Source organism: Panthera tigris, chromosome E3, assembly GCF_018350195.1.
Source record: "Panthera tigris isolate Pti1 chromosome E3, P.tigris_Pti1_mat1.1, whole genome shotgun sequence".
Lineage (NCBI taxonomy): Eukaryota > Metazoa > Chordata > Mammalia > Carnivora > Felidae > Panthera > Panthera tigris.
Window position 1 is genome coordinate 21772456 of NC_056675.1, and position 23730 is coordinate 21796185.

Here is a 23730-nt window from a genome sequence, read left to right on the forward strand (position 1 = left end):
CCTGCACAGATTCTCTACATGGCTTGCTTCACGCTTTGTCATGTGTACATCTGTAAGGAGAATCCCCGAGCCAGGACCAGGAGTGGGGCCACCCTGAGGTAGACTTTTGCTCAGGATAAGGAAGAATGTTCTAATGGTTCGTTAAACAAGGCCGTGAATGCTCCCTCCCCGGAGCTGGTTGAGCGACATTACAGGTGCTTGTGCCCCAGGAATTTTACGTCTACAATACAGGTATCCCAGAGGGGATTTCAACACTGATTCTTGATCTGCGTTCAGGATCTTGTTCACTTTTAACCAATCAAAGCAGGTATCAGAGAAACACACAGTTGAATATTTCACCTTTACTTATTCCTGTGGCTTTTCCCTGGGGGAAAATGATAGTATCTAATGACTAATTACTACCTAATTCCTAAGGAGGAATCCCTAATGGGGCAGATATCATATGCACACACGTGCACACGCATATCGATTTGTTCTCGATTCCTTATGACGGTTCTGCAAAGTGTTTGTTATCTTAGCTTTACAGATGAGATTACTGAGGCACAGAGAGGTTAAGTCATTGCCCAAGGTCACACAGCTAGTGTGGGAGAGCCAGGCTTCAAACCTGAGCTTGTCAGCCTCCCAGGTCCGTGCTCTGGCCACTCCATGGCATCGCCAGTCTTGCTTAGGCAGACTTGCCGAAGGCCGGCTTTGGAGGAGAGCCTCATCAGGAACTGGGAAGAAGGTAGAGCCTACTGTTTTTGGGGCAGTGCAGCAGCTGGGAAGCTTGAGCAGTTGCTCGCACGGGTTTTCGTGCTGCATCTCTGTAATATCCATGTTTACATTTAAATTGCTTCCACAATAGCAGACATAATTCATATTCGAACAGAAGGTCAAAGCACACCTGAAAACCAAATAGAAATTGTTTTAGATTATTACCCCTCCCCACCCATGCACTCCCCTACTCTTGCTGTGGTATAATTCTTTCCTTTTTTTTCTCAGTCCTTTTGACTTAATGTAAATTTTGCACATTATGCTTTAGACTTTCTGTAAACTTCATCTTTAGAATATTAATTCTTAACAGATGTTTTTAGTTCTACATGTGTTTTCCTCGCTATGGATTGTTAGCTGCATGACCAAAGCTCGGTCTTTACTTGCTGGAGGTAATCACAGATGAGGATGGCAGCAGGAAGGGTCCCAGGGGTCCAGGAGCAGGACTGACTCCCAGGGGCACAGGAACATTCCAGATCAGAGCAGGAAGCACAGGGGTGTTTCATGGCAAGGGTGCCATGATCAGACACTACAGGAAAGAGGGTTCATGGCATGGTTTCCAGCAGTGGGGCGTGTATGAGACAGGATTATACTCAGAGCAGACAGCTACTCCCAGCACTGCCAGAGTCCCATCACAGTGGGGATGTAATGTCTCTTTTTGCTTGCTTCCATTCCTAGAGGATAAACTCAAGAGGAGCTGGCATCCTAGGTACTCATACCGATCCCGGGTAGAATCGGCTTTGGGGAAAGAGTCTGTTTCCCTCAGGGCCTTGATTCCGCAAGGTTGAGTGTGTGCAGCCAGCTCTCAGATGCTGATTGCCCCCATGTTTTACAGGTGGAACCAAGCTCACAAATCTTCAGGAACCAACTTCCAGGGGCTTCCATCAAAAATAGATACCCTAAAGGAAGAGATGGATGAAGCTGGAAATAAAGTGGAGCAGTGCAAGGTACAAGACTTCCCTGATACATACGCACTTGCATCAGTCTGCTTTTTACAAATGATGGATGAAAGGCCAAATATTGCAGATTATTTAGTGTTTGGCACAAATACTCTGAGTGATATGAAAAATGCGTTCTAGTTTCTTCTGCCTTCTTTCTTTATTTTCCAAGACTGTATTACTTTATACTAAGAATAGCATAGCCTTTAAAAAAAATTTAAGTAGGGGGTGCCTGGGTGGTTCAGTCATTAAGGGTCCGACTTCGGCTCAGGTCATGATCTCACGGTGCATGTGTTCAAGCCCCACGTTGGGCACTGTGCTAATAGCTCAGAGCCTGGAGCCTGCTTCCGATTCTGTGTCTCCCTCTTTCTCTGACCCTGCCCTGCTTGCTCTCTGTCTCTCTCTCTCAAAAAATAAACAAATATTAAAAAAAAATTTTTTTTAAATTTTTTAAATGACAGAAATGTCTGAGCTTATTTAAAATAAGGAATAGATGGGGGAAAAAAGAAAACCATAACAAACCATATAAAGTTACAACTGTTACAACAACGTACATAGGGGTGCCTGGCTGGTTCAGTTGGTGGAGTGTGCAACTCTTGATCTCAGGGTTGTGAGTTCAAGCCCCATGTTGGGTGTAGAGATTACTTAAACAAATCTTTAACAAAAATGCACAATAGGCACAAAAATAGATCTGTGGAATAGCATAGTTTTTCTAGAATCAATGCTATTACTTTATTTAAAAATTTTTTTTGTTTATTTATTTTTGAGAGAGAGAGAGACAGAATGCGAGTAGGGGAGGGCAGAGAGAGAGGAAGACACAGAATCCGAATCAGGCTCTAGGCTCTGAGCTGTCAGCACAGAGCCTGACACGGGGCTGGCACTTGTGAACTTGAAGATCGTGACCTGAGCCAAAGTCGGACGGACGCTCAACTGACTGAGCCATCCAGGCGCCCCTCAATGCTATTACTTTAAACAATGGAATATACAGTAAAGAGGTCATCATATATCCGTAGAGAAGGGAAGAATTATTTTTTAAATGTTGCTGGGACAATTGGTTTGTAATTTGGGAGAAATACTATTTTTTATGTCATTAAATAAATTACAGATTAGATGGTTAAGTGATCTCAGTCTCTGTACATCTATCTGTGAAGATAGATCTTTATTCTAAATGTTATTTGAGGTGTTAAAGAAACAGGTCTTTGCTGAGTCTTAGGGTCATTGACCTAAGCTTTTCTTCCTCTTACTATTCAGCATTTTTCCAAAAGTGGTCTCTATTCTATTAGATAGTGTTGGGACTGTTATATTTTAGTTTGTGTAAGTCACGCTATAATTCATTCTTCAAGATAATGAATTTTAGGATCAATTAACTGCAGTAAAATGAGTTGTTTAAAACTGAACTCACAAAGTCATGCCATAGCCTTTGCATTTGAAAAGATGACCTTCAGATAAATGCTTCTGATAAAATGGTCTCATAGTGGCTTATTCCTGTTCAGAAGAGTTACAGAGGTCTTGGGACTCTGGACTGGTGCATTATGGGCTGATGTGTCTTCTCTCGACTTCCACCCCAGAGCTTCTCAATTCAGATGGTGAAAACTTGTGAAAATATCTTCTGTCTCTGTATGCTAACTTCTGGGTAATTTCCCAACATCTAAGTTCTGTTTCACTGATTTTCTCTTTAGCTAAGTCTCATCTGCTGTATAATTAATCAACATTGAGTTTGGAATTTCATTTACTGCATTTTTCCATTCAAATTTCTTCAGGTCAGCCTTTTTTGATACTATGATATTGTTCTCTAGTGCCTGTTTTTTTTTTTAATGTCTTTAACCATTTTATGTATACTTACTGTAACAATCTTTGGTAATTCTGTTTCCTCAGTGAGAGTGGTGGGAGTTTACTTCATGGTGGATTGTTTCTTCCTGTGTTTTGCAATTTTGTATTGTGAGTTCATTTTAAGAGAGACTTTATCTGTGGGACTCTTAAGGATTGGGAGTGATTTTCCCTACAGAGTATTACCAGTTCAAGGCCATTTTTAACTAACTTAAACTTTCTCAGTTAGGAGAAAAGATGAGGATTCCTGAACCACACGTATTATAAACATAGACTTCAGACCTTCATGAAATCAGGCTGTATTTGTAAAATCCAGGAAAATATTTTTACTTTCCCAATGCAAAACACATATACTCTATTCTTTCCATATACTACTGAGCGAATATTTTCTGATCCACCCTTCTGCTGAGGATGTAGTTTCTCAGGGATCTTTGTGTGTGATGTGAGCATACTTGTCAGTTACAGTTCCTCACCTTGCCGGGCCCAAGGCTTCATTTTCTGTCCTCTGACTCCACGTGACTGCCAGACTCCAACACCTTGGCCATCAAGAGTGGCATAGACCCACCCAGGTCATCCCCAGCTTCCACTTGTCAGGCCTTTTCCTTTAAAAAAAAATTTAATGCTTCAAGTTTTTATTTAAATTCTAGTTAGTTAACATACAGTGTAATATTGGTTTCAGGAGTAGAATTTAGTGGTTCATCACTTACATACAACACCCAGTGCTCATGCCAACAAGTACCCTCCATAATGCCCATCACTCATTTAGTCTAACCCCTGCCCACCTCCCACCAGCAACGCTCAGTTTTTTCTCTGTCATTAAGAGTCTCTGGGGCCCCTGGTTGGCTCAGTTGGCAGAGCATGTGACCCTTGATCTTGGCGTCGTGAGTTCAAGCCCCATGTTGGGTGTGGAGCTTACTTTTAAAAAAGTTGCTTTTATCGTTTACCTCCCTCTCTTTTTCTTTCTCCTATGTTCATCTGTTTTGTTTCTTAAATTCCACTTATGAGTGAAAGCCCTTCTCTCTTCCTTTGTTTTCTTTCTCCTCTGCCCTGCCCTCTTTCTCTTTTCTTTCTCTCCCTTTCTTTTTTGGAGATGTGTGGTGGATCTCCATGAATTTACTCCATTGCTTTCCCAGTTATTCTAAACGAATGTTTGTTGCTCCCAACTAGCATTTCTAAGTTTTTTCATAAATGAGAAGGGCCTTCATGTTAATTTGTGCACCTTGATGCTAAAAACAGAAGGCAGTACATTTTATAAATATATACATATGTAATTCAAATACAATCTAATTCAAATATAATATAAGAAACATATATGTATATATACATACACCCACACACACACATATATATATATATACACAATTGCCTAATCTATCACTTTTAAGCAAATTATTTAATTTTTATAAGCAATTCATCTACATTAGTTCAAGTATCAAAAGCATAAAGCAATATACAGTAAGTCTTTCTTCCACCCTTGTCCTGCTTCTACCGAATTTCCTCTGCTCCCAAAAGGTAACCTCGATTGCCAATTTCTTGTTTTTTCTTCCGGAGGTATTTTTATGCTAATGTGGCAGCAAAAATATAACATTTTTTTCTCTTCTATTTTTACACAGGTGGTAACATAGCATAACTAATGCTCTATACTTGTTTTTTTTTTTTAATGTTTATTTATTTATTTTGAGAGAGAGAGTGGGGCAGGGGCAGAGGGAGACAGAGAGAGAGAGAGAATCCCAAGCAGGCTCTGCACTGTCAGCACAGAGCCCAATGCAGGGCTCAGTCTCATGAACCATGAGATCAGGACCTGAGCCAAAATCAAGAGTCTGGATGCTAAACCGACTGAACGACCCAGGCACCCCTATATTTCACTTCTTTTTGTTCTTTTTCTTTTTCTTTTTTTTTTTTTTTTTTTTTTTAATGCTTATTTATTTATTTTGAGAGAGAGAACCAGCCAGCATGGGGAGAGGCAGAGAGAGGACAGAGAGAAAGGATCCCAACCAGGCTCCAAACTGTCAGCGCAGAGCCCAACGTCAGGCTCAATTTCACCAACTGTGAGATCATGACCTGAGCTGGAACTAAGAGTTGGACACTTAACAGATTGAGCCACCCAGGTGGCTGTATATACTTCACTTCTTAATAAGGAATATTAACCGTGTATCTTGGAGATCTTCCCACATCATTCCCCTAATAAGCTTCCTTTTTTGTTGTTGCTGTTGTCCCAATGTATGGTTATACCAGGCAATTGATGGATGTTTATTCTGTGGCTCTTTCCATGACGTTTTGCTCTAAGAGCTCATGGATATTAATTCTCAGATGCCATTTTCTTCAGTGACTTCTCTTCTCTTCCACTCACCAGGACCAGCTTGCAGCGGACATGTACAACTTTATGGCCAAAGAAGGGGAGTATGGCAAATTCTTCATTACGGTAAGCACCTGGCCTTGACAAAGTATGAAAACATTGTAAAAATGGAGTCATTTTAGTTTTTTTGTTTTGTTTTGTTTTGCAAAAGATTTCATTTTTGGTTTTGCTCAGCCATTGTGTGTGTGTCCATCCGATGCTAACGTTGCTTTTGTTTTTGAATGTGGGTCTGTTCTCAGTTATTAGAAGCCCAAGCAGATTACCATAGAAAAGCATTAGCAGTCTTAGAAAAGGCCCTTCCCGAAATGCGAGCCCATCAAGGTAATGTAACCTGCGTGCTGGCTGATGCCTCCTTTTTGCCTCTGCCACTTGCGCTCTATTCTTCTTCACCCTGACTCCTTTGCATGCATTTCCTTTGGATAACGCCTTTCTCCTCGGAGAGTACTGTTTCCCAGCATAATCTCATCTTTCCTCGCCGCATTCTCTAATTTCTTCCAAACCCAAATTAACATACTAATGGGACATGTGCAATTCTGACATGTTCAGTTGCTGGACCCTTTGGGGGAGTACCTGTATGTGTTTTCGTGTCTTCTCCTTTTCCGGGTCAGTTATTTGTTCCCTTGGGTTTAACTCTGACCCTGCGACTCCAAGAGCATACATTCTGGGGAAAATATTGGACTTCGCGAAAGGGATTTTAGAAGCCAGTACTTGATAGCCCCTCATCAGGCACTCAGTTGGTGGGAATGAACCATGAGGCCATAGACAACTTCCTTCCCCCTCTTCCTTGCCTGCATACAAGGCTCTTGTTCTCAGCACTCACGTTCTGCCCGCCATACTCAAGCTTTCAGCAGACTTTACCCACAAGTCATGAGTGGACTGAACTTCCTTCTGATGTTTAGTTTTAGCCCAACATTAGAGCTTTTGATTCTCATTTTCTCATTTGCCATCAGAGCATCTGCCAGCAGAGATCCGAAAACCTGGTTGAGGCAGAAGTTATTCTGTCTTCTTTGGACCTATTGTACTCTTTGGTTGTGTAGACCCCGCATTTGGAGCCTTGGTTCCCCCTGCAGAACCTTTGGTCTCAAGCCAGGTGCTGAGCTCAGTGACTCTGTGATTGCGAAAGAGAGCGAGCGTGTGTGGGTGTGCACGCACACCAGCACCCTCAACAACGCCACTTCTCTAAATTTGAGGAGGCCCCGATCTGCATAGGCAGATCTTCACCCAGCTCGAGTGCATGCATCTGATGAGCTCTTCCTAGGGCAAGCTGCTCTTGCTTTCCTACGTGATCCGGTTTCCTCGTTTGTGGATGACGAGGTCAAGTCCCCGTGCGAGGGAATGAAGCTGCTGGTGTACATCCAGCCTTGCAAGGGGCAGGCTCTTGCCGGGCAAGTTCCGAGCTCCAGGCGTGTGTATTTATGGGATACCTACCGTGTGCCTGGCCCCGTGTAGGACAAGATGGTAACCGTCATCATCTTAGCCTTTGAATGAATTAAAATCTGGTTTGGAGCTGACGAACAAGCACAGCAAAAGGGAAGATTGGGTTTTGTGAGCAGAACTTTAAAAAAAAAAAACCCAAAACAACCTCTTTTTTTCCCAAGGCTGTTTTCCCTGGAGAAGTAGGTCAGCCAGTGACAGGGAACAGGAAAGTTCATCGTTAGGGCTGTGCTCTTCCCCCTCCTGCCCTCCTTGTCCCCAGAGCCCCTTCCTGGTGACAGTTCCCATCTCACCAGCGTCTTCAGCCTCACAGCCTTCTCAGTGCTGGTTCCCTCTGAGGGCCTGCTGTGCCCTGAAACTCCACACATCCCAGAAAGCAAGCCGATTCTTCCCCTCACGCCAGCTGTCCCTTCGTCCTCTGGCTCTCCCGGGTGCCGCCTTCCTCCAAACCATCCGGGCTTGAACTTGGAGCCACCTGTTGCCGGCGTCTGCCCTTCCTGCCTTCTGCTAGGCCTTCTCCTCCTCTCATGCCGTCTCCCCGCCCCGGGCCTGTGTCACTTCACGTGTGAACTGTGGAATCAGATATCACTTCTGAGACTCAAGGTCCCTGGACTTTTCTCAGCTGGTCTTCCTTGGTCTGTTTCATTCATCTAAGCCCCCCTCCTTTGAGAAGCCTTCTCTGAAGCCAACAGCACACACCTTGTCTCCTGAGTCACTCTAGCATCTGTGGTCTATGCCAGAAGTCGCAAACAGCCACATCTCATTAAAAAAAAAATGTTGCCATCATTGAAACACCAGACACCTTCATGTAGCAATCTGGTTTCTGGCTTCTCCTGGAAGTTGTGGGAGTCTGGCAACCCTGGATCTGTTTTCCTACATGGCAGCATGGGTGGGCGCCAGGCGCAGGGCTGGTATGTCCCTGGCCCCTGTGGGCAACTGCATTTGTGACCCTCATCTATACCATTTTTTGGCCATGACTTAGCACACATGCGTTGTCTTGTGAATGAGTGTTGTACGTTTACATGTGTGTCTTATATTTATTTGGGGGGAGGGGGGTGTTGTGAACTGTGGGTGCCGCTGTGGCAGCCAGCACTTGACTGGTCTGTTGTGTGAGAGGCCGGCATCCTCAGGGCGGTTTGGCTCAGGAGTCGTCTAGGTCACTGGTTCTCACGTCCACCCTCGGCCAACATTACACCGCGGTGGGGGGCAGGGCACACCGTAGAGTGTTTACTAGAAAGTTCCAGCAGGTGTTTGGAGAACACCCAGCCCTTGCCGCCACGGGGTCAGGCATGTGGGGTGGCCGTGATGGCAGGTGCCATTTGCAGAACTCCCCCGGGGCACTCTGATGTATCTCCCAGGGGAGGGGTCACGTGGCCGTTTTCTGCCTGATTGAGAATCCTCGTTTTAGATGAAAGGGACAAAGTATGCGGGGGAAGGTCTGGCCTCTGAGAGGGCTGTCACGGAGAAGGGCCAGGCCTCTGGATGCTCTTGCTGCTAGGAATTATGCTGACCATGGCTGGGGCCGGGGCCGGGGCCAGGGCCAGGGCCAGAGATGAGGAGGGCGCCTGCCTCTCTTGCTCTCACCTCTCTTCAACCAGGACCTCACTCGCTCTTCCCATCGATTCTAGCCTTGCACAAGCTCTCAGGCCCAGGGGCCTGGGGATTCCATTCTTCTTCCTCCCGCTACGTGCAGGTCACACGATGGGGCCTGTCCCTGCTTTTTCATGTAGTGGAGTCTAAGAGGACACACCAGGGTGATCGTGCCTGCTTTGAACTCGTGGTTCGAACAGCAGAGCGGCTGAAGGATAATTGTCCATTGGTGGTGCGGAGGAGGACGGGAACCTTTCCCGTCACCGGAAGGAACTAAGTGTTCCTCAGCTGAGCATTTTTCTTGGGCCGGTTTCCCCTCTTCTGCATCCGTGTGCTTCTTGGGCAGCGGTAGATGTGCACAGGACCCGCAGGCGGGCCAGACCCAACCGAGTGCTTCTCATCCCAATGGGACACATCCATTCGCTAAACTCTTGTTTCTGTTTTGCTGCTTTATTGTATGTATTTCTGCTCAGCTGCCTCAAATCTCTTATGGAGTGGAGCAGAGTATCTGACCCCAAAATAATATAAATGATCGCTTTACTGCTGGCACAGGCTTCAGCCTCAGCTGCTTTGGGGCTGCGGATCCCGCGTTGTTCCCTACGCAGAATGTTTGGGGCCTGTCTGGGGCTCCGGCATTCGGAAGCACTGCATGTCACGGAGACGTTGCATTTGCTACGAGTTCCCATCGGCCATCTTCCGGTCTTGTGTGATGATGCTTGGCTTGTGTTTAAAATCTTAAGAAGTTATTTCCTCTTGCACTGAGGGAGTCCCCTAGATGGAAGGCCAGTGCTGCTTTGCGTGGCTGGAATCAGTTTCCTTCCAGTGAAATCAGGGTGCCTAGACGCATCCTCGGTATAGGGCCAGGCAGCCCACCAGTCCCATGCAGGAGCACCCTCGTGACTTCAGCTGGGCCGCTCTCACGGGGTGCCACAGAGGGTGTTCAGGGCTTCTGCTCCGCAAGTAACCTCCCAGCCCCATGCCTATTTTTGCTCTAGTAAATGGTAAACAGCAAAAGCAAACAGAACAGATGTTTCCCCTTTTCCCAAAGCCTCAACCACCAGTCCGCTTAAAAAAAAAAGATCCCCTTTGGTAATTTGGGGGAGGAAAAAGACCCCCCATTGATGCCGTGACGTTGTTGGGTGTCTCACTGGATGCTTTGCTGCTCTAGATAAGTGGGCGGAAAAGCCAGCCTTTGGGACTCCTTTGCAAGAGCACCTGAAGCGGAGCGGGCGTGAGATTGCACTGCCCATCGAGGCCTGTGTCATGCTGCTTCTGGAGACAGGCATGAAGGAGGAGGTAAGGGCGCCGAGTGGGCCTGCTTGCCGCCATCTGTACTGTGTAGACCCGTTGGTGGTTTTCCCACATTTTGAGACCCTGCACATTGGACACTGTGAATAAAACCAAATTCATAGGAAAACAATACTTACCCTTTCTGCCTGCAGTACACTCTGACTTTCTTTTGTCCCCTGGATTGTTTCACGTTAGACTCTGGCTGTGATTTGTGGCATTGACTTTCATGATGCATTAAATGGACCAGAGCTTCCGTGAACTTTGTTCGTAGCGAGAATCTTACCCTCGTGTGGTACTGTGCAGTTTTGGTGGAGGTTTATTTCATGGGTATGGTATCCTTACTGCAGAAAAACCCAGGAGCCGAGCAGGTCTTGTTACTTACTCCCTGTGTAGATAAGGAATTCGGCACACAGTGAGCTCATGGTGGGGGGATGAAAATCCAATGCCGAGTCTTTTTTTTTTTTTTTTCCTTTTAAGAACCGTATTGAGGGGCACCTGGGTGGCTCAGTCGGTTAAGCATCCGACTTCGGCTCAGGTCATGATCTCGCAGTCCGTGAGTTCGAGCCCCACGTCAGGCTCTGTGCTGACAGCTCAGAGCCTGGAGCCTGTTTCAGATTCTGTGTCTCCCTCTCTCTCTGACCCTCCCCCATTCATGCTGTCTCTCCCTGTCTCAAAAATAAATAAACGTTAAAAAAAAAAAAAAAAAGAACCGTATTGAAGTATAATGTAGATAGAAAAATGTATGTATCATAAGTGATGCATTGATAAATGTTAACAAACTGAGCCTACCTGTGTGATCAGCATCCAGATCAAGGAACGCTCTAGAAGCCCTCTTGTGTTTGCTTCCAGGCACTGCCCCATCCCCCACTGACATGACCCCAACTTCTAGTAGCCGAGATCAGAGCTTCTCAGCCGGGGCTAAATTTTGTCCCCTTTTGGGAGCGATTTGGCGAAGTCTGGACACATTTTTGATTGTCACGATTTTGGAGGGGGGTTGCTCCTGGCCTCTAGTGGGCAGAGACCAGGGCTGCTGCTAATAAGCAGCCTGCAACGCACAGGACAGGACCATGATGAGGAATTACCGCTCCTGAAATGTCAGTACTGCTGAGACTGAGGAACCCTGCCTAGATTTATTTTGCTTAAAACCCGAATCTCATAACTCCTGGACCAGTGTCTTCACAGTCCTGCCTTTCTTGGGCGACCTTCACGTGTTTTTCTCCAAGTAACTTTTAGAGCAGTGAAAATGACTAAGGGGCCTAGTCTAACAATTTCTCATGAGATGTCCATTAGAAAAAAAACAAAAGAATCCTAAATTTAGAAAATCTGTAGCAATCAGCCTTGTGGAAGTATAAAATAGCGCATTTAGCAGATTTCTAATAGAGACAGGTATTTTAGCAGCGGGGCAGGGCACGAGCGCTCGCTGATCGGGAATGCGCTGCTCTCTGCCTGCGCTTGTCCTCGCCACCCTTCCTGGCAACCCTACAAGGCAGGCAGCGTTCCCGCCCTCGGAGAGGGGTCTGCAGGGCCGGGGCAGAAGGCTCTTCCATCGGATTTGTACTGCCGCCCCCAACTTGAACGTGACACTGATGGCTTTTTGTTGTCTTCAGGGCCTTTTCCGAATTGGAGCTGGGGCCTCCAAGTTAAAGAAACTGAAAGCTGCTTTAGACTGCTCCACTTCTCATCTGGATGAGTTCTACTCAGACCCCCACGCTGTAGCAGGTGAGCCACAAGGAGTCGCCCTCAGGGTGGGTGGCAGGTCGCATCTCAGACAGAGCATCAGTCAAAAATCCAGTTCTGGGGGCGCCTGGGTGGCTCAGTCAGTTAAGCATCCGACTCGATCTCAGCTCAGGTCATGATCCCAGGGTCAGACGTTCAAGCCCTGCGTTGGGTTCTGTGCTGAGTGTGGAGCCTACTTAAAAAAATTTTTTTTTCATTTTAGGTTTAAGTGACAGATAAAATTGAAATGGTCTCCCTATATAAGTTTAATTGGAAAAAACTGAAAGGACAAATAGAACAGTGTGCAACTCTTGATCTTAGGGTCATGGGTTCGAACCCCACATGGGGTGTAGAGATTACTTAAATGAATAAAACTTTTTTAAAAAGCTGAGTGTACACACACACACACACACACGTCTTTTCTGTTCTGGAGGGTTTATTTGTTTCTTTGTTTTCCTGATTATTACGTAAAAGGTGAAGGTGGTTTATAATCCAGATATTTGGAGACATGCTTGTATTTCCTTCCCTTCTTTTTTTTTTCAATAAAAAAAATTTTTTTTAATGTCTATTTTTGAGTGAGAGAGCACAAGCAGGAGAGGGGCAGAGAGAGAGGGAGACAGAGTCTGAAGCAGGCTCCAGGCTCTGAGCTGTCAGCACAGAGCCTGACAAGGGACTCGAACCCATGAACCGTAAGATCATGACCTGAGCTGAAGTCAGATGTTCAACTGACTGAGACCCCAAGTGCCCCTTTCCTTCCCTTCTTTCACCTTCAGACTTGAGATCTTCCTGGGGAAGTGATGTCTATTAGAAGGTGACTTTGAAGCTAATTTTGTTTCCATTGATCCCTCTCTATATTATGCAAGAGACAGAATTTGTTTTAGGAGCACCTAATTCTCTAGCCACTCCCGCTGGTTAGTGGCTTGTTCTAGATACTCTCGGAAGGTGGTAACTGAGATCATTTCAGCTTGCAAAGTAACACGCCCCAGATTCCCATGCTTACCCCTGGACATACTCAAAGTGAGTGTTAATAATTCCAGGTGCTTTAAAGTCCTATTTACGGGAATTACCTGAACCTTTGATGACCTTCAGTCTGTATGAAGAATGGACCCAAGTGGCAAGGTAAGTTTAAAGAACACGGAGTTTTATAAGTTAAAGGAATATTATGGAATATTATGTTCCCTTTGTGAATTATCTTACTCTTGGATATGGAATAACATTAAAATAGCACATTCGTTATTTAGCATGCTCTTAAGTTGAGGGTGAAAATATTGAGTGTGAGTATGATTATTAGTATAGGAAAGTCACCCCTAGTGCATTGGCTTCAATATGTGTGATGTATATCGATGAAGACATATAGTGGAACCCACACTAATAGATCAGCTGATCCCAAGCCCCTTTTATATTGAAGACAGCCCTATAACGGGGACAGGTGTCGTAGTGATCGGTGGCGATGTGCCCGGTGAACTGTGGAAACTCAGCAGGGCAATAATACAATGTTGATGGCACCAGTCATGACAGTTTACACTTGCTGAGCATTTACTGTGTCCTAAGTACCTACTAAGCTTTGTACCCATTACCTCCTGTAATCCACAATCAATGACCTAAAGGGAAGATGCCGTTATCCTTATTTTACAGACGTGGAAACTGAGACTTGGGGAGGAACAGGGCCAAGGTAACAGCAAGTAATTGGCAGAGTGGGAATTTAGACCCAGACCTGTTGGACCCAAAGACTGGGCCTCTATCTTTGTCCCTTCCCCTCCACCCCCAGCTTCAGTCTGTCCAGGAGCTGCTGGCAGCTTTGTCCAAAAAGTCCCAGGGGCTTCGATCTGGCCCACCAGCCTGCCTCCCTGTTAGCTTGTGCCTCACGGCTCTGACTCACCTCCTCCGGCAGGTCCCTAATTCCTCACCCCTAAGGGAAGAGGAACAAATCTCCCTTCCCCTCCACCCCTTCCCCTGTCTTTAGCCACTGTCACCCATTCCCAGCAGATGGGCCGCTGGGTCTGATCGGCTCGGTTGCAGCAGGAGGTGGGCTGCCCCGTCGTTTTAACCGCATTTGCGCCAGAACCTTTGTGGCCACAGAATGCGAAACGCGTCCTGGGTAGGTGATGAGGTTTTTAAAGTCAGAATAAGTTCTTAGTTGTGGTCATATCCTTGGAACCTGCGTGTGGCCCAGCCTGTTGTAAGCGTCCATGTTTGTGGGGCTGAATAAATGGAACCCAACATCAGTGTCAGGTAGGGGAACTTTCTGGGGTCTCTTTTCTTAGGTAGCCTCTACTCCTCCTGAACTTGATTCTTCTCTCAGTTCTGAGACTCTCAAACTCATCCCTGTGAGGAAATACACTTTTCAAAGAAGGTATCTGTTTATTGGTGTATTGATTCCATATACTTGAGAAATGTCAGCATGGGCCACCATCCCATCCCGGTGACACATCGACTGGCCTTTAAAGTATCATTGTGTTTGGGGCGCCTGGGTGGCTCAGTACGTTAAGCATCCTACTCTTGATCTTAGCTCAGGTCTTGATCTCAGGGTCGTGAGCTCAAGCCCTGTGTTGGGCTGCACATGGGGCGTGAAGCTTACTTAAAGTATAATTACGTTTGACCCCTTCTTGTAACTCCAGATTGCTTCAGTTGTGGAGGATGTTTTAGATCCAAAGGTGTATTGTGTGGGCAACTTCTAACGTGCTCTCCTCCTGGCGGGCAGGGGTGACTGATCTCATCTGGCCCTTTTTTGTGTCTGTGAAAGTTTGTGTGTTGGAACTGTAGAGCAGAAGAGCTCCTGCAAATGCTTCAGCACAGAAAAGGGCTTCTTGGCCTGGAGACTTGGAGTGGCACGAAGGGCAGGGAAAGACACTGGTACCTGGGTGCCTGGGAGCTTGGCTGCCTCATGTGTGGCTGGGCCGACAAGAGATCTGGGCTCCATGAAACCACACACAGAGATGCGCATTTTCTAGACAGAATTTTCGGTAGGGTCTTGTCTCAGGAATGCCGGGCATTGGCACGGGCAGTTTGCACGGCGATGCTTCTGGAAACTCACAGTCACTCGGTAGAATCAACACTCTCATCCCCTGTTGGGCACGTCAGGAGATTGAGTCTCAGTGAGGCTAACCAACTGCCCAGAGTTAAATATTTAGTTGGTATCTGACTCCAAATTTATTTATTTCCAAATCTACCCTGTGTCACAACTGTGCTTTCTCTGTCAACGAAGACATTGCTGTTAATGTAGCCTGTTGACAGAGGTGTTACTAATAGGTGTTTTGATAAAGAGTTATGAATACCGGGTTTTTTTTTTTCCTCAGTGTGCAGGATCAAGACAAAAAACTTCAAGATTTATGGAGAACGTGTCAGAAGTTGCCACCACAAAATTTTGTTAACTTCAGGTACGAATGACCGGCATTCTGCAAATTAAGCTACCAAGCCACAGCGACTCTGGAGTGAAGAAAGGTTCCATCTGCAGCAGAGGCCACTTAATTCAAGCGCACTACAGAAGTGCTTTGGGGGGTGCCTGGGGGGCGCAGGGCATAGGATTTGATGTGTGTTATCGTGCTGCACCTGAAGCACCTGATTGCGTCCACACGAACACGTGAGTCGCCTGGTCAGTTTACCACTGCAGCTACAGGGAAGAAGGTTCTCGTGGAAAGTTGGCTTGACTGCACGTTGGATTCAGAGTCAAAGTTGCTCAGTATAGGGGCACGCTGGGCTGGCTTAGTTGGTGGAGCATGTGACTCCTGATCTTGGGGTTGGGGTTGTGAGTCAAGCCCCACATTGGGGATAGAGATAGATGGATGGGTGGATGGATGGGTAAATAAGTAAGTAAATAAGCAAGCAAATAAGTAAGTAAATAAATAAGATTTTCCATCATGTAAAAGGCAAAAATTAATAATTCTATTTTCTGCAATAGTGCTTTTATACGCTACATAAATTTATCTTTAATAGAGCATAAATCATCCCATTGAATGAAAGGTCAAGAACTGAAGATGATGTATTGCTTTATGGAATAGCTAGGTTTCTAAGAAAATTTACCACAGAATAAATTTCTAGAATTTAACCTCTATTTTCCTTTTGACTTAAAATGTGACTCTGAAGAAGCATAGAGAGAAGGATAAAAGGTAGCCCTAAGTCATTGAAAACCAAAGAGAATTCTGTACAGGGGACTTGGCCCAAAATGACAAATACTCTACTGGTGAAATTTCTAGTATGTTACCTGACCTTTAATTTCAGTCCTGGATTCGACCACTAAACTAAGCTAAATATTCCCTTTTAATACCTTAAGTATCAACTTTGCCTTAGGAATATGTTAATATTTTTAGTAACCTTCATTGCTTCATTTAGCACACCCAGCCTGGGATTACAGATAGTCTTGGTTAGAACTATGGTGGAACTTTAGGATTTGGCTTCTTCTTTTGTTTATTTTACTCTTTATAATTTTTACTAATTGTATTTGTAATAGGGAGTATGTTCCCATAGTTCAAAATTCAAAAGCTGTACAGAGAAGAATCTCTCGCATATATACACATACATACATTTCTTTCTCTCACATGCTTCCCTTTTTGTAAAAAACCAAATGGTAGTATATATTGTATACATCATTCTCTTTAACTTCTTTGCTGGATATACATCCTAAAGATTTTTCCATAACAGTACATAACAATTTTTTATGGCTGCATAGTAGTCTACTGTATGGATATATTATAATTTATGTATTTAAAATTTTTTTTTAGGTTTTTTTTATTTGTTTTGAAAGAGAGAGCAAGTGGGGTGGAGGCAAAGAGAGACACGGGAGACAGAGAGAGTCCCAAACAGGCTCCGCACCACAGTGTAGAGCCCTGCTCATGAACTGTGAGATCATGACCCGAGCTGAAATCAACAGTCAGATGCTTAACCAACTAAGCCACCCACGCGCACCCCCCCGCCCCGGCTTTTTTTTTTTTTAATTATTTTTAAGTTTGTTTATTTATTTTGAAAGAGAGAACAAGCAGGGTAGAGGCAGAGAGAATTTTTTTTAAGTTTATTTATTTATCTTGAGAGAGGGGGAGGGGCCCAGAGAGAGGATTCCAAGCAGGCTCTGCACTGACATCACGGAGCCCAATGCAGGGCTTGAACTCACAAACCTCGAAATCATAGCCTGAGCCACCCAGGCGCCCCTGAGGTACTGTGCTTATATAGAAGAGAGTATATCTATATGATAAATTGGAGATTTTCATAATTACCACATAAAGCATTTTCAAATACGATTTCCTTTAAGCAGTGTACCTATACTTGTATTTTTTTATGTTTGTATTAAAATATATTGAGCCCACAGCTAATCCTATTGTAATTGAGGGGTACATAGGTAGGGCATAAAGGAGAAATGGATTAGAAATATACAGTAAATAGGGATTGAATCATTGAGGTTTACACGTGAGCTCTTTTCCTCTTCCAAGCCCTAACGTGGGGCTTTCTGTTCTCTGAAGCAAAGAACACAGGACTTTGTAAAATACTGAACCTGAGCCAGATTCTGATTTAGCGGCACTCTGCAGTTAGCACCTGAGCCATCTGGAACTGAGCGCGTGGGCAGGAGGATGCTATAAGTGCAAAGGTTTCAGAGTACGTGCTTTCTCTCTTCTCGTTTCTTCCATAGGTATTTAATCAAGTTCCTTGCAAAGCTTGCCCAGACCAGTGACATTAATAAAATGACTCCCAGCAACATTGCAATTGTGTTAGGCCCTAACTTACTATGGGCCAAAAACGAAGGGTAAGTCTTCCCCGTGTGCCTGGATTCATCTCTTCTCTCCACCTGGTGGGAATAGACACATTCCGGTGTAAGATGCACTTCAGAGTTGCGCTTCTGAACTTGGGTCTTTCCATTTAGCCAACATTCTTGGAACACTGAACTGGGTCCTGTCCCTGGTGCTGGTCACATGCACAGTCCTCAGAGGGTCCCACTCTTGGGCAGTCAGGCAGATGAACAGCTGTGGCACAGTGATGAGCTCTGCACATAGTCTGTGCCCATGGGGATGCTGTCACAGATGTTATAAAGTCGGATGACCATGGTACTTACTGAAGGAACACAGCTCAGGCTGAGAGTTCAGGGAGAGCCTCGCACGGCACTTGGGCTGTACTTGGATGAATGAATACCTTCCTGCAGGTGCGACCAGATAAGCAAAGTCATTGCAGGCATGAAAGGGTCTGGTTGCTAATTTGGGGCTGGGAGTGCTGTCATATGGTCTTGTATAATCAGGGGCCAGGAGACTGTGACTGGGGATTATGCAGCCAGAGCCAGGTTCTGAAGAGCCTCATGTATCTTGCTGAGGTTTAGAGCGAATTTAAGGGATCAGGTCAGGGAGGCATCAGGGTTTCTAAGCAGAAGAATGACTTCATCCAACCATATTTGGAAAGATAATTTGCTGGCACTGAGAAATGTGGATTGGAGGAGAAGGCTCAGGGAGACCAGCTAGAAAGCTCCTGGGAAATCACTGACACTGACATTTATTCTGTCCAGGGGCATAATAATTAACCTCATTTCAATCCTCACAAATAACCTTTCGAATAGGTGCTTCTGTCCTCATTTTTACAGGGGAGGACCAGTAACTTGCCTAAGTTTGCACAGCAGGGAAGTCATGGGACCCCCAGGCCACATCCCGAACCTTCCCCACCGCCCCGGGACTCCCTCCATGTTTCTTCATATTGGAAAATCAGGGGCGGTCCTCATCTCCATTAAAAAAATTGCAGTGACTTTCTGAATTAAAACCTTTCTTTTTTTTTTCATTTATTTATTCACTCATGCCCGCCCAACCATTATGTATACGATTACTTAAAAAGATCCAATATCATAAGGCAAAACTAACACTATGTTGATATACAAAGTTAACTACATACATCATATCTTACAGTCAATAAATTCCAGGTAGACCAAAGGATTAATTATATAAAAAGTGATTCCATAAACATGGCAGGTAGATACTTACTACCGTTTGGGATAGAGAGGTCTTTTCGAAACATAAAATTGGTGTAAACAATTTAAAAATGAATAGATTTGGCTCAACAGCTACAAACTTCTAAGTGTCAGAAAGCACCTTAAACAAATGGTAATTCACGAACTATGAAGGAGTTCCTCCAGAAGTGTCCAGAATATATTGAAAGGTCTTGCAAACCAATCAGCAGACAGTATCTCCTCAAAAAGAAAACTTGGCCGAGATCATGAGTGAAGAGTCGCTCCCTAGTCCAGCAGGGTTCTAAGGCACAAGGGCAATCAGAATCCAGGACGGAAGGGAGGACTGAGTGGGCAGCGGGGAAAATGTGCAACCGCGCTTGCATTTTAAGCTGGAATTTGAAAGGAGCTAGAACGTTTGCTTGATTGGTAATGGGGGTGAAGATGTTCTTCCCGGTGGGAAGAGAGGTCAGAGGGGTATAGAGGGAGGAGGGAGGTTTGGGGCAGTCAGGCAAGGGCTCCAGCCTCTTGGGGGTTCAGTGTCCTCATTTATGACCCAGACCTTGTAACAGTCCGTGTTGTAAACATTGAGTTCAGTGAGGTGAAGAACCTGACACACTGAAGCACGTGGGGGCTCCCTGGGTGTCAGGCCTTCGCAGCTTCTTGGCTTCTGTGGTGTTCTGACTCTGAACTGGAACGTGAGCTCCTTGACAGTGGGGATAGTGATTCTTACTTATTTTCTTCTTTTTGAGCCCTGACATTCACACTGTCAACTTCTGAACACGCATCTTGGGGCCAGATATGACAGCCTTAATACTGTGGGTTGTTTGTTTTTTTTTTAAGTTTATTTATTCATTTTGAGAGAGTGAGAGCAGAGGAGAGGCAGAGAGAGAGAGGGAGAGAGAGAGTCCCAAGCAGGCCCTGAACTGTCAGCACAGAGCCTGACGCAGGGCTCGAACCCACGAACCGTGAGATCATGACCTGAGCCGAAAGCAAGAGTCAGATGCTTAACCGACTGAGCCACCCAGGTGCCACCTTAATACTATGTTTACTGTGGGGGCTCAGGCTTTCTGATACGAGGGGCACAGCAAAACAATACATACTTTCTGCTGTATTATGGGCAAAACTGGTGGCGGTATCTTGGGTCTTACAAGATAACTACCACGGGCAACACTGTGGGAACACGGGGGGAAAATGCCTGGTTGACATCCTGCTCCGAACCAACTTAAAATCAGCATTTGGACTGAACACTGTTGTTCACTGGCTCACTCGCTGTTAACACGGTGCACGCAGACCAAGGAGCGATAATCAAGTGGGGGTAGTTTTTCCTCCTGGGGCGTCACCGCCACACTCCTAGGTCAGAGCCCCGTGCATCTAATTTTTGCACTTGTGCTTGAAGATTTTACCGTTTTAAAGTAATTACACTGCCGTGACACAACCTGCCTGGGGGAAGCACTTTGACTTTGTGAATGTCCTTTGCAGGTCGCTAGCTGAAATGGCAGCGGCCACATCTGTCCACGTGGTTGCGGTCATTGAGCCCATCATTCAGCACGCCGACTGGTTCTTCCCTGAAGGTAATTCACCTTTCCAACTTCACTGACCGCCCAGGCAACACAATAACAGTATAAGAAATTCTTCCGAGAAGAAAATGCATCAGTAATCCCTTCACCATTACCTAACCGGTTTCCCTTTTTCACGTTTCTTTTTAAAATAGACCGCTTACGTTCATCTTTGACGTATTGGCCACCACGTTATTTTGTGTTTCGCTTTGTCTCACTTAACGCTGGAGCTGTTCGCTCTAGCCAGCGTATACTGGAATACCCACTAGGCACCACATGCTGGTGGTGACGTGCTGTCCCCTGGAGGAACTTGGCCCTTGGAGAGGACACATAAACAGATATTGTAACACATGGCGAGTGAGAAGGAGAGGCGGATAGTTTGACAAAGTCAGATGCTGGGCACAAAGAACCAGGGACTGCTTTGTGGAAGAGGTGACACTGAATATGCAGTTTTCCATTGGGAAGACCTCTTTTTGTTTCTCTCGGCAGAGAGCTGGTTTTTTCGTAAAGGTGGAAGGTAACACAGGACAGGTGGATTGGAGCCATTTTCTGAAGGTCGGAGTTGGCCTGTCAGAGAAGTAGGATTTCAGTCTACAGGCCGTAGATTTTCAAACTGCGTCTGTTGTAGTCCTGGGATCCTCAGAGGTTCCACGACCCTCTTTGGGGCCACTGGTTGGCATGTTTTGGGAGTCCAGGCCCCCGCCCCTTATTCCGTGAGCCCCGTGAGTGACCCCAGGCCACGCTCACCTCTGCTTTACCACGGTCTCCACACCATCGAGAATCCCGCCTCCCTCATGCAGGCTGCTCAACAAACACGTGATGTCTCAGTGAATCCTGGCATTCTGCCCAAGATTTCTTTGGGAAGACGAGTCTTGGAAAAACTGCTGTAGGCAGTACAGAGTTGGTGTTGCTTTTATTTGTATTTTATAATCAGAATGTAAATACTTTTCATTTTTTTATCCAAAGAAGTAATCCATGCTTATTGCCCTTGTCCATATTCCATGATTTTTTTTTTTTTTTAAACAAAGAAGAAAGCAGAGGGATTGTGTAAGTTATATTCTGAATCACACCCCTTCCTTATTTCTAGTTCCTTCATTTTACCTCCCCTGGCTTGGGAAACCATTCTTTTTTTTTTTTTTTTTAAATTACTAGAAAGAGAGAGAGAACCAGCACAAATGAGGGAGGGCCAGAGAGAGAGAGAGAGAGAGAGAGAGAGAGAGAGAGAGAGAATCCCAAGCAGGCTCCACACCCAGCACCAAGCCCAACGTGGGGCTCAATCTCACGAACCACCAGCTCATGACCTGAGCCAAAATCGAGAGTGGGACACTAAACCGACAGAGCCACCCAGGTACCCCTTGGCAAACCATTCTTAAGAGGAGAGTGCAGGGGTTCCACTTGTGAAGCAATGAGGGCTGAGGGGCTGAAGAATGAGGCTCTCGTTGCAGAGGGAGTTTTAAAGCTCTGTGCCCCCATATGCTCTCTTGTCACACATGGGCAAACCTCATTTTATGGCGCTTTGCTTTATATATTTGCAGTCTCGATACTGCATTATTTTACAGACAAGGCTTGTGGTAACCCTGCATTGGGCATGTCTGTCGGTGCCGTTTTTCTGACAGCATTTGCTCATCTCGTGTCTCTGTCACATTATGGTAATTCTTGTGGTTTCAAATTTTCTCATTATATTTGTTGTAGTGATCTGTGATCAGTGATTACGACTCACTGAGAGCTCAGATGATGGTTAGCATTTCTTAAGAATAAAATCGTTTTAAAAGACAAGTGAATTTATTTTGAGAGAAAGAGAAAGAAAGCAAGGTTGGGGGAGGGGCAGAGAGAGAGGGAGAAAGAGAGAATCCCAAGCAGGCTCCGTGCCGTCAGTGCAGAGCCCAATGCAGGACTTGAACCCGTGAACTGTGAGATCATGACCTGAGCTGAGATCAAGGGTTGGTCGCTTAACCGACTGAGCCACCCAAGCACCCTAACAATAAAGCACTTTCTATTTCAAGTACATACATTGTGTTTTTAGACATAATGCTATTACATGCTGAATAGATGACAGTATGGAGTAAACCTAACATTCATATGCTCTGGGAAACCAAAAAAGTCACTTGACTTGCTTCATTACGATACTCGCTTTATTGGGGTATTCACTTTATCGTGATACTTGCTTTATCGCGATATTCGCCTTGTTGCAGTGGTCGGACGGCGCACCTGCAGCGTCTCCGAGGTGTGCCTGTACACTTGTTTCTTTCTCTTGTTGCAGAGGTGGAATTTAACGTCTCAGAAGCATTCGTGCCTCTCGTCACCCCAAATTCCAATCACTCATCTCACACTGGAAATGACTCTGACTCAGGGACCCTCGAGAGGAAACGACCTGCCAGCATGGCAGTAATGGAAGGGGACTTGGTGAAGAAGGAGAGGTGTGTGTTCAGAGCTGTTCACTCGCATCCAGCAGCAGATGTCATGTAGAAGGATGGTTGAACCCTCGGTATCTGGTCCGGCCTCAGCCGACCTGTCATGAGAGTGGCCCACTAACCACCCGTGATTGTTAGGTCCAGATATTTAAGGAATTTTGCTCTAGTTCATTCCAAACATTAATATGACTTACGTAAGACAGATGGGTAGCTTGTCTGCTAACATCCAGACCGTGTGCGTCCAGGCTTTCCTTGGTGGTCTGTGGGATGGCATCATACACGTGACAGAGCCACCCGAACGCACTCGGGGAAAAGAGAGAGGGCGGGGGAGAAAAGTTAAATATTGTGGACAGATGTCCAGGAGCGAGTGTGAGAATAACCCACCTCTCACAGTAAGTTGTGTGACTTGGTGTTTAAAGAGACCTATTTTGGATAGAACGTGGCCCTTCAGTGGAAGCCAACCACTGAATCTGATGTTCAGCTGGAGAAACTTGAGTATTTCCAATTCTGGAAGAAAAAAAAGATGGTGGGTGGTATCAGATCTAGTGAGAGACCGTAGGTCTCCGTGCTGTGCTCCATGGGCGATTTTAGTGGGATTTTCAAAGGTTAGTAAGGCTCTTTGTGATTTGTGTCTTCAGAGGCCAGCTTGCTCAGTGTGTGTGATGAAATAGCTCCATACTCACCAGTAAGGCCAAGTTAGGCCTGTTTGAGTAGCGTGCTGTTCTTGCACACGCGTAAGTAATAACATCACGGACGTGGTGTTACATTACAGCTAAACAGCAGGCTCCTATTTCGATCACCCGATCTTGTAGCGACCTATGATCTTTTTTTGTTTGATTTTGCTTGGTAGTGATTGTTTTTAATCCACGGTGAAGGCTCTCCTTCCCTACTCGGTCCCCCCGAAGCCCGTGTTTATTACGTGCCGAGACCTTACTTCTCTGCAGTCCCATTC

At 45.5% G+C, this 23730-nt stretch overlaps 1 protein-coding gene across 4 annotated transcripts in view; it reads left to right on the forward strand.

Annotated features, from left to right (window-relative positions):
- The window catches only part of ARHGAP17 (Rho GTPase activating protein 17), an 87843-nt gene that overhangs the window by 46551 nt on the left and 17562 nt on the right, over positions 1-23730 (forward strand). For all 4 annotated transcript variants that reach the window (XM_042971500.1, XM_042971503.1, XM_042971502.1 and 1 more), the window contains 10 exons: positions 1586-1697; positions 5869-5937; positions 6111-6192; positions 10064-10191; positions 11793-11904; positions 12939-13020; positions 15198-15278; positions 17519-17632; positions 20291-20382; positions 22628-22784. In XM_042971500.1, coding sequence (XP_042827434.1) covers positions 1586-1697; positions 5869-5937; positions 6111-6192; positions 10064-10191; positions 11793-11904; positions 12939-13020; positions 15198-15278; positions 17519-17632; positions 20291-20382; positions 22628-22784 — 1029 coding nt within the window. The remainder of the gene's footprint in view (positions 1-1585; positions 1698-5868; positions 5938-6110; positions 6193-10063; positions 10192-11792; positions 11905-12938; positions 13021-15197; positions 15279-17518; positions 17633-20290; positions 20383-22627; positions 22785-23730) is intronic.